A 10,860-nucleotide genomic window follows, 5' to 3' on the forward strand; every position below is an offset into this window, starting at 1 on the left:
GAAACGGAAGCATATGTTTACAGGCTTGTATGGGAGTCTTTTTGGTATGCTTCACTGTTTATAACAGCTTCATCCCTATAAGTCCCGAACTGGAACAACCAAAATGTCCATCAAAGGTGAATGGATACATCAATTGTGTTACAGTTATACTTCGCAGTAAAAAGTGAATGACTGATACTTGCAACGATGTGGATGAGTCTCAGAATAATTGTGTTGCATGACATAAGCCAGACTAAGATGCTACATAGTGTATGGTATAATTCCATTTACATAACATTCTAGAAGATGCAAATTTGTCTATTGTGACAGCAGATCCAGAGGAGACAACATGGGAGCAATTAGAAAGTGGCATAGAGAAACTTTGGGAATGACAGATATGTTAATTATTTTGCTTGTAGTAAGGGTTACACAGGTGGACACATGTCAAACCTCATCAATTTATATATTTTAAATATGTCGTTAATGTCAACTACACCTCCATAAAAGTGTCTAAAAGGTGAGTGTATCATGATTCATGTTATACATACAACACTAATCCTTCATAATTTAGTCCTGAGTTAGCTTTTTCTCAACAAAAAATCCATAGTCACAGCACCATCCATATACGCATAGATTAAACAAGGTCGACTTCCGTTTTCTTTTATTCCAGTAGCACCAGTAGGAACAGACGTGTGAGTGTGGCTGTTTCCGGGCCCCCAAAACGCGGCGGCACAAGAACGGACAGCGCTCGAACTCACTCCCGGGAGGGTGGCCTCATCGAAGCACTAGTCGGAGTGCCAATCTCTTCCCGCTCCTAAAAGGTGGCAAACGCCAGCAATTTCCTTGGGCGTGTGAAAGGACGCACGAGGCAAGAATCCTGCCAGCTGCGAGACTCGACATCTGCCAGGGAAGTCCTACAGGGAGAGTAAAGGGCGTACCGAGCGCCTGAGGCTGGGAAACCACTGGGAACTTGGGGGAGGTGGGGAGGTGGGGAGGTGGGGGGGGGGGGGGGGGGAGGAGAAGAAAAAAAAAAAAGAGCCGGCCGCACTTCCTGAGAAGGCCGGAATCACGTGCCCGAGCGGGCGCCGGCACAGCCCAGGCTTTCCGGCCCGGCGCGGCCCCCAGGCCCTGTACTTTCAGTTCCGCCGGCAGGTTGTCTGCTGCGACCCGGGGCGCACTTCCGCTCGCCCTTTGACCCGCTGCCCTACGCCAGTGCGTCCTGCGGTACGGTCTCTCGGGGCGCACCTGTAGGGCCGGTGGGGAGTGCGGTGTGCATTTGTTCTGCTAGAGTCTGAAAAGGCGCGGGGAAGCCACAGGGTATGCGCCTTCCGCTTGCGGCGCCCGAGCTGCCCTTAAGTTGCGCGGGCCCAGCCCCCACACTGAGAGCCCGGTGAAGGCTGAAGGCTGCGCGCGGGCGTGGAAAGGGCGGGCGCTCGGGCGCTCGTCCTCTCGGCGCCCTCGCGTCCCGAGTGAGCCCACCGGGCGCGGGGTGGGAGACAACCTGGGGGTCCTGACCCCGTCCCGCCCCTGCCGTGTGCCGTTTCCCGGCACGGTTTCGTCCTGACCTGGGAGCCTTGTAACACTGCCCGCCTTTCCTCCCCGTGCAGCACCCCCTAAGCATGCCCGCGGGAGTGTCCTGGGCCACCTACCTGAAAATGTTCGCCGCCAGCCTCCTGACCATGTGCGCCGGGGCCGAAGTGGTGCACAGGTACTACCGGCCGGACCTGGTGAGTGCCGGAGGGTCCCGGTTCCTGGCCCCTGGACCGCTCCGTTCTCCTCCCAGCGGCGGAAACGATCTTAAACGGAATTAGAAGGACCATCTGCCCTGAGCGTAGAGCCTGATGGTGGCATTGCATTGCCTTTAGAGCAGCGCCCGGCCTGTTCTTTCACGGGTCTTACACAGCCAGTCACTTGGCTGCCACTGGCCTTGATCTACCATTTACCCCACTTGTTGTTCCCACTGTTGCAGCCACCCGGTTTCCTTTCTGTTTCCCACACTCTTCAGGCCTGTCCCCATCTCATTGCCATAACTTTTCTCATCTTGGAATGTTTTTCTCCCAGATCTTGGGTTGGGTTCCTACTTTAAAACGTCAGTCTGCTCAAATACCTCCTCTGGCAGTGAGAGTGCTTTGGACAGCTCCTAAAGGATTCCTCCTCGTGTTATTCTGTCTCAGCCTTTGTTTGCCCAGAGGACTTGCCACAGTTTGCAAGTATTTTATTCCTTTTGTCTGTTGACACGTTCTTTGTTTTCTCCACCAGAATGTAATCTCCGTGAAGGGACTGGGCCTTCCTGGTTCACCCTTGATCTCAGTAGCCTAGAAAAGAGCTTAGAATATAGTAAATGCTTGATAAATATTTGATGACTGAAGGACGAGGAAATATACGCAGTCCAAGGAGGGAGAAATTCAAATGAACTTTTAGCATTTTAAGCATTCATTGAATTAGAACTGGGAGTTAGAGGTGCTTTTAAGGAGTTACGGTCTTGCGGAGATGAAGGCAAGGAAGTGCAGTGGAAATCGTTACACGCACGTTGTAGGTGCTCTGCTACAGGCGTGAGTAGAGTGGTTGGAGCACCGTGTGGGAACAGCATCTCTGCCTGGACTCTGGAGGGGCAACAGGGAGAACCATCCATTTGTCTTTCTAATTTTAGCTAACTGTCAGCTACAGTTTTGGGAGTGTTTATTCTTGTTTTCAGACAGGGAAACTGAGATTCAGAAGACAGGGTGATTTCCCAGGGTTACATAGCTTCCTGGGGGATTTGAAGCCTAAGCTTTCTGTTCAGTGTTTCTTTTTTTATTATTATTATTATTATTATTATTTTGATCCAGTTAATGAGGTGGTACCGCACCTTTGTAAAACATTCAGATTGAATTCAGGCATGTAGAGTGGAATATGAAAATCTAGGGCTTCCCCCGCCCAACTTTCTCTAGTCTGCTACCCTCAAGTAGCCACCATTTTTTGGTTGGCGTATACTTGCAGCTTTTACTATTGTTGAGATACACATGCGCGTGCGTGCACACAAACACACACACGCACAGTGGACAGGGTGTTCTCCCCCATGGAAATAGGAATTCATACATACATTTCTCTGTCACCTGTTTCTTTTGGTTAATATCTATATGAAGAGACACATGTTTATATCAACAGCCTTTTTTCTTTCTGATCATTGAATAGCATTTTATAATATGGATGCTCCATATATTATTTAATCTCCTATGGACATTTTGGTGTATCTAGTTTTTGTACAAACAATGCTGAAATAGCTCTTACCAGCAGGGACTGCTTCTCTTGAGTTATAGGGATGTGTCAGGGTTACTTAGTGGAGACAAAAATGGGTAAGGACCTTCCACAGAAATGCAGTTGAGTCACTAGCTCCGGAGGAATAGACATCAAGCGGGCATTACAAAGAAGGAATACCTGTGATTTGCCCCTGGGAAATTGACCTTTGATTCACCCATCTCATTATAAGTAGGAACACGCAAGGTTGTTACCAGCAGCTTCTTTGACCTTGGGAAGAGGCTTGGTCTTGATTGGGCACAGATATCAGCAGTGGGGTACCTCTATAGGGCCCTGAAGGCCAGGGCTGGCTGGCTACATGTAGGATGCTGGATGCTTTACTAATATTTAAGGAATTTACGTTCTTTTGCTGTATCTGTTGGTCTTGTTCTAGCAATGACTGTCACCATTGTAACAACTGCTGGCCTTTGTTGGCGTCCTTCAGTCTTTATAGCTAGAAGGTCTGGGTGGAGTCCAGACACGACCATGACAGCTGCCTAGAGTGCGTGCTCAGTGCTGTCTTAAGGGAGCAGCGTTAAGGATGCCTTTTCTAGTTGACCAGCTAAGCTGCTCAGGATTAGAATGGAGGCAAGGACTCAAGGCAGATGTTCTGTCCTGGAATACAAAGTGTGCTTTTGCTTGCGCTTCCGTTTGCATCACCATTTACTTTTTTTCCTTTTTTAAAAGACTTTATTTATTTAACACAGAGAGAGATCACAAGTAGGCAGAGAGGCAGGCAAAGAGAGAGGGGGAAGCAGGCTTCTCCCTGAGCAGAAAGTGCTCCATCCCAGAACCCTGAGATCATGACCTGAGCCAAAGGCAGAGGCTTAACCCACAGGCTTAACCCACAGGCACCCCACATCTCCATTTACTTTTGCATTACTTTTACTGGTCCTCTTTTCCTTAATTTATAATCTACTTAATATTGAAGGCATACTCAAAAAATGCAGTCTCAGTGATGTAGGAAAGACGATAGGGTTTGAAGCCGATGGCCAAGAAAGAATTCTTGAGATGTCTTTGGTGCAAAAAGGTGGTTTTATTAAAGCATGAAGACAGGATCCATGGGCAGGAAGAGCTGCACTGGGTCATGAGGAGTGGTCTATTATGTACTTTCAAGTTGGGAGGCGGTTAGGGATACTGTAAGCCTCCCAGGTATTTTGGAAACCAAGTTTCCAGGATCCTGAGGGGGCTAGGTATTGTCAGGGAAAGATCATTTATTACTTAGTAAAAACTCGGTCACGAGACTTCTTATTTATATATCAGTGGGTCATATGCTTGGGGGATGATTGCTAACATGTATCTTGGATAAAGAAAGTTTGAATTTTTATATGTTAAAGTAGACTGACAGGAACTTGGGGGTTGGGCTAAGGTTGCCTTTTGCCCTTAGCAAAGTAGTAACATCAAGGCAGATGAATCCCTAGAGGAATGTCACACTGCCTGTTTCAAGGACTTGTCAGTGGGCCATAGGTAATAAGAAAATTTAATTTTTCTTTGGCCTTTGTTTACCACATCCTTAGGATTCATTTTATTTTATTTTATTTTTAAGATTTTATTTATTTATTTGTTAGAGAGTGAGAGAGAGACAGCACAAGCAGGGGGAATGGCAGGCAGATGGAGAAGCAGGCTCCCCGCTGAGCATGGAGCCCGACACAGCACTCAGGACTCCATCCCAGGACCCTGGGATCATGACCTGAGCTGAAAGCAGACACTTAACTTACTGAGCCACCCAGGTGTCCCAGGACTCATTTTAAAGTGTTCATTTTTGGTTGTCTCCAGACATATCCACATACACACCAATTGCTATTTAGAACCTCTGCTGATATTGTTAACCTTTGAGTCAGTAAACTTATTAGTCTTTTAAAAATTGATTATATATTTAATGTATTTAGTAAATAAAAGTGCTGTTTTTCTGAAGCAGGAGAGCTAGGTTCTTGTCTCATGGAGTCGAAGAATGAATCTCACGGACAAAGAATGAATAAAGTGATAGAGTTTTTATTAAGCAAGAGTACAGAAAAAACTCTCAGGAGTGAGAGAGAGGTTCTGATAAGGTTGGCACTGAGGGCTTTTAGGGTTGCTTTTTTTCTTGAAGGCTAAGCAGGGAGCTTAAATCTTTTTGCCTTCTCTACAGGCAGCACTACTGATTAAGGACTAGTGATAGCATCTTTAATGGCTTACCTAAGGGTCTGGTTATTTTCTGTTGACCACAGGAGACTGTCATAACACGACTCGCCACCACGGGTGGTCTGGAGTGCCTTATCTCTGGTTTCCTTACATCTCCACATTTTTGGGATTTTTGTGAGCCCGATCACATAGCCCCCTATCGATCTCTCCCTATCTAGCCCTGCCTGTCCCTTACTCATTTCTTTTAATAAAAGTTGACTTGTCAGGGTACCTGTGTGGCTCAGTTGGTTGAACTGCTTTCTTTGGCTCAGGTCACGATCCTAGGGTCCTGGGATCAAGCTCTGAATTGGGCTCACTGCTCAGCGGGGAGTCTGATTCTCCCTTTCTCTTCCTCTGTGTGCTCGTGCTCTCTCTCTCTCACTCACTCTTCTCTCTCAAATAGATAAATAAATCTTAAAAAAAAAATTGAATTGTCGTTTTAGCTTTGTACTGTATTGGCAATTGAGATTACTCCAAGTGTGTGCCTCTCTGTGTGTAAGTGGGCAGTTGTATATACTTTATAGAAATTTGAAACATGCTGTTTTATTTTATGTTTTTATTATTTTTTAAAGTTTTTATTTTAATTCCAGTTAGTAAACATACAGGGTTATATTAGTTTCAGGTGTATACTGTATTTTATAGGGCTTTGTGATTTCATATAATTTCCTTTTGTGACCCTGGGGAGCAAAGCATCCCTTCTACATTAATTAGTTTACACAGTTTAATGAAGGTGAAGCAAGCTACATTTGTTCTTATACTAAAGGGATGGGAATGTCAAAATCCTAGGACTAGTTTTAAGATAGGAAATTGTCAGACAGGGTACTCTGGTTTTTGCTCTAGTTCCCATTACTGTTTTTTTTTTTTTTTTTTTTTTTTAAGATTTTATTTGTTTGTCAGAGAGACAGACAGACAGACAGAGGGAGAAACAGGCTCCCTGCTGAGCAAGGAGCCTGATAGGGTACTTGATCCCAGGACCCTGGAATCATGACCTGAGCTGAAGGCAGCCACTTAACCAACTAGACCCCCAGGTGTCCCCACATCACTGATTTTTTAGAAAGTCATTTCCACTTCAGAATGAGAATTATGCTGTGAAACACATCCCTTAGCTCCCTACCTCTCCGGTGACCCCAACCTCAAATCCCACTTTCTTTCCTATTTTATTTCTTTAGGATTAATTAGTTGTTAGATAAAAGAGTAAAATGAACCAGATCAAGGTGTTTGAACCTCAGGGACTGAAGGGCTATAGAAGCTTTCTTTCTTTCTTTCTTTTTTTCAAAAGATTTTATTTATTAATTTGACAGACAGAGATCACAAGTAGGCAGAGAGGCAGACAGAGAGAGAGGAGGAAGCAGGCTTCCCACTGAGCAGAGAGCCCGATGCAGGACTCAAGCCCAGGACCCCGGGATCATGACCTGAGCCAAAGGCAGATGCTTAACCAGCTGAGCCACCCAGATGCCCCTAATCTTGCAGTTTTATGTAAAATAATCTGAACAAAGATTTTATTTCTCCAATTTTATGAGCTTGTAAGGGTCCTGAGCAGTCTGTTGACTTATCCATTCAGCACAGTCTTTTTGCCCTGCCTTTTATAATGACGGGCATCCTATAGGGTTGTAAGAAATAAGGAGGAAATTAAGATGCGGTCCCTTTCCTCAGGACCTCACCGTGTAAGCTGATAGCTGGTAGAAATAGATATGCCTCTAGGGGTGCCTGGGTGGCTCAGTCATTAAGCATCTGCCTTTGGCTCAGATCAGGATCCCACGATCCTGGGATCGAGCCCCACTGGGCTCCCTGCTCAGCGGGGAACCTGCTTCTTCCCTGCCTGCCACTCCTCTTGTTTGTGCTCTCTCTCTGACAAATAAATAAATAAGATCTTTAAAAAAAAAAAAAAAAGTAGATATGTCTCTGAATCATGACAAACAGTTCCACTTGGATGTGCAGTGAGCATGTTGAAAACTGAGCTGCTGGTCTTTTCTCCAACAGACCTGCTCATCTTGAAGCCTTGCCTGTCCCTGTGGATGGTGACTCCATCATTCTTGTTGTTCAGGCCAAAGTCCAGGAGTCCTCTTTAACGCCTCTCTCCTACTACACATAATAGCAAATCCCACTGGCTTGATCTGAAAACTACATCTGGAATCTCACTGCTTTTCACCACGTTCACTGCTACTACCCAGTTCAAGCCACGGTCAGCCACCTCTCACCTCAGTTTCTGTCATGGCTCCCTGATCTGTTTCTACCTTCCTGCCTTGCTCCCCTGCAGTCTTTTCTCGACAAAGCCACTGTCTTCTTTTTATGCTTGAGTCAGATCACGTCATTCTGCTCAGAACTCTCCAGGGACTGTGCATCTCTGCACCCGTTTTTCCTCTGTCGTCATCCCTTCCTGACCTCTCCTTGAATACTTTATACCAGCACTGCTGACCACCTTGCTTTTCCATGCACATAAGGGCACATTTCTGCCTGAAATCTTCTGCATTTGTGGTTCCTTCTGCCCGAAACACTTCTAGATAGCCGCATGGCTGGTTTTCTCATTCTCCTTGATGTGGATCTTTGTTAGAAGTCACCTTTTCAGACAATACGCACATGAGAAAATGCTCAGCATCATTACCCATCAGAGATATGCAAATCAAAACCACAATAAGATACCATTTCATCACCACTGCAATGGCTATAATTAAAGAAAACCCAAACAGCTCATGACAGGTGTCAGTGAGGATGCAGAGAAATTGGAACCATCATACAGTGCTGCTAGGAATGGAAAATGGTACAGCTCCTTTGGGAAGCAGTCTGGCCGTTCCTCAAACAGTTCAACATAGAGTCATAGGACTTAGTGATTCTACATCTTGGTTTATACCCAAAAGAAATGAAAACATAGGTCCACACCTTCTTCTTATACACAGGTTCATTTAAATGGAATCATATAACATGTGGTCTTTTGTGACTCGGTTTCTTTCACTTTGCATGCTTTCAAGATTTGCCCCATATTGTCCAAATATATCTGTACTTCATTTCCTTTAAGGACAGAATAATCTCCCATCGTAAGAATAATAGCAGGGTTCTATCCCAGGTTCTCAGGATCATGACCTGAGCCAAAGGCAGATGTTTAACCCACAAAGCCACCCAGGCACCCTAGACTCTTACTGTTTTTGAACAGTAACAAATTGATTTGAAATCGGTTCAAAACGAATTGATTCCTAATACTTGTTTTCTGTGCCAGGCACATGGTAGAGACTCAGTAAACAGTGCAAGAATGAATTTTAGATTGTGGAAAGCTTTATTAAGATTTGTGATCTGGGCGCCTGGGTGGCTCAGTGGGTTAAAGCCTCTGCCTTCGGCTCAGGTTGTGATCCCAGGGTCCTGGGATCGAGCCTCACATCGGGCTCTCTGCTCAGTGGGGAGCCTGCTTCTTCCTTTCTCTCTGCCTGCCTCTCTGCCTACTTGTGATCTCTGTCTGTCAAATAAATAAAAAAAACTTTAGAAAAAAAAAATTTGTGATCTGTCAGTTAATATTGATCTAAACACTCCCTTTGTGAGTCCTGCAATACTGGAGAAACAGCCTGGACAGTAGAGTCCTGTAAATATCGGGTTAGAAATGGACTGACATGGGCCACAGGCTCTTCTAATAAGGATTCATCATTGAATGCACAGGGACTTTTGTGCCCTTTTTTTTTTCCTTTCTACTTTCTTTCAGGTCACACTGAATTACAGTCTAAGGCAGCACTGGCATCTATCCTTTTTGTTATGTTTTTTTTTGTTGTTTTTTTTTTTTGATAGACAATACCTGAAATTCCACCAAAGCCTGGAGAACTCAAAACGGAGCTTTTGGGACTGAAAAAGAGACAACACGAACCTCAAATTTCTCAGCAATAGAAACCTCAAAAAACTTAACTCTGCCAAGAACTCCATGAATAATATTATAAGTATTAAATATGTATTTTTAAAGTTTATTGAGTTAGCCGAGTTGTCTTTCAGCACCTAAAGCACTCCTCACGGCAGGAGGAGGTGCCCAGGTGTTAACTGATGCACTGAGATTTAATTATGGATTGACCAGTGTTTCTTGGAAACTGCCAAAGTATATATCATCAGCTTTTTGAATGTGGTTGAATACTTAGTCTTGAATATCTCGTGAGAAAGAATATTTACGGTGTTTCCTGCTCTTTTAATTCTGGTTTATTTCTCTGAGGAAGCTTGACTGTCATGAAAAATGGGAATTATAAATTAACTATAATAAAAGTGTCATTGACAATTAAAGCTTATGGTGTGAAGTTAATATTTCTCTAAAATTGGACACTGCTATTTGTACCAAACTGAATTAAGTTGAAATATTTAAAGTTTGAAGTTCTTTTGGAATTGTGTACTTAACAAAATTATAGCAGATGTCACTTGGACTGTCATAAGTTCTTTATCCCCAAATTTGAGAAACCATGTTACCATGTAGTTATTCTTTTAAAATAGGTGAAAAGCGTGAATGAGCTTCGCCATGGGGTGAATTGTGTCCTCTCCTCAAAGATGTTGAAGTCCGGGACGCCTGGGTGGCTCAGTGGTTTAAGCCGCTGCCTTCGGCTCGGGTCGTGATTCCAGGTTCCTGGGATCGAGTCTCACATCGGGCTCCTTGCTCAGCGGGGAGCCTGCTTCTCTCTCTCTGCCTCTGCCTGCCTCTCTGCCTGCTTGTGTTGCTTTCTCTCGCTCTCTTTCTGACAAATAAATAAATAAAATCTTAAAAAAAAAAAAAAAAAAGAAGATGTTGAAGTCCTAACCCGCCCAGTACCTGTTAATGTGACCTTACTTGGAAATAGAGTCCTGCACATAAAATGAAGTTAAGATGGGGTCATTGGGTTGGGTCCCCAATCTAATTTAATGTCTTTATAGGAGGAAAATGCCATGTACAGACAGACACCGAGGGAGAGCACCGTGTGACAACAGATCAAAGATTGGAGTCATGGAAGCCAGGAATGCCAGGGATGGAGAGCCTTCACCAGAAGCCAGAAAGGGGCAAGGAGGGGGTTCTAGCCAGAGTCTCAGAGGATGGTCCTGCTGACACCAGGATTTTAGATTTCTGCCCTCCAGAACTCTTGAGAGAATACATTTCTGTTGTTTGAAGCCATCTAGTTTGTGATACTTCGTTATGGCAGCCCTCGGAAACTAAAACAAATATTTCAAGTCTTTCTCTGAGTCTATAAATAAAGGACAAAAGTAATTTATAGAGCAATTGGCTTTCCATTTAGGGCTGTTTTTCCAAAAGAAGTTTTTCAGAATTCTGTGTTCTTAAAGGTAAGATCTAGGCTTGCTTCTTAGCCAGTTAGCCAATTGCTACATCACATAAATCTTTGGGGTCATTGTTGAAATCTTAAAACCGGAAATGCAAACAAAATGTTTGTGTTTTATTTGTTGTAGTAAATACCCTTTTTGGTTTAACAGTGTAAAGCAACTAAATGAAATGGTTTATTTCTA

At 44.2% G+C, this 10,860-nt stretch overlaps 1 protein-coding gene across 3 annotated transcripts; it reads left to right on the forward strand.

The window, feature by feature from the left end:
* The first annotated feature begins 1,068 nt into the window (after positions 1-1,068).
* LOC116862681 (uncharacterized protein C12orf73) lies at positions 1,069-9,514 on the forward strand. Of its 3 annotated transcripts, none has more exons than XM_032850041.1 (3): positions 1,069-1,203; positions 1,587-1,706; positions 9,184-9,514. In XM_032850041.1, exons 2-3 carry the CDS (start codon positions 1,599-1,601, stop codon positions 9,277-9,279), a joined length of 204 nt encoding a protein of 67 aa, XP_032705932.1. In that variant the 5' UTR covers positions 1,069-1,203; positions 1,587-1,598; the 3' UTR covers positions 9,280-9,514. The 3 variants fall into 3 exon arrangements, with proteins under 3 accessions (XP_032705932.1, XP_032705935.1, XP_032705933.1); XM_032850044.1 differs by having other exon boundaries at positions 1,101-1,191; XM_032850042.1 differs by lacking the exon at positions 1,069-1,203 and adding an exon at positions 1,212-1,296.
* The last annotated feature ends 1,346 nt before the right edge of the window (positions 9,515-10,860 follow it).

Source organism: Lontra canadensis, unplaced genomic scaffold, assembly GCF_010015895.1.
Source record: "Lontra canadensis isolate GAN:19392208 unplaced genomic scaffold, GSC_riverotter_1.0 scaffold299, whole genome shotgun sequence".
Classification (NCBI taxonomy): Eukaryota; Metazoa; Chordata; class Mammalia; order Carnivora; family Mustelidae; genus Lontra; species Lontra canadensis.

Excerpts from the sequence above, each read along its gene's own strand:
- LOC116862681 (XM_032850041.1), top strand. The coding sequence starts at position 1,599 with ATGCCCGCGGGAGTGTCCTGGGCCACCTACCTGAAAATGTTCGCCGCC. Across the intron at positions 1,707-9,183 it reads GGTACTACCGGCCGGACCTG|ACAATACCTGAAATTCCACC; the intron begins GTGAGTGCCGGA and ends TTTTTTTGATAG.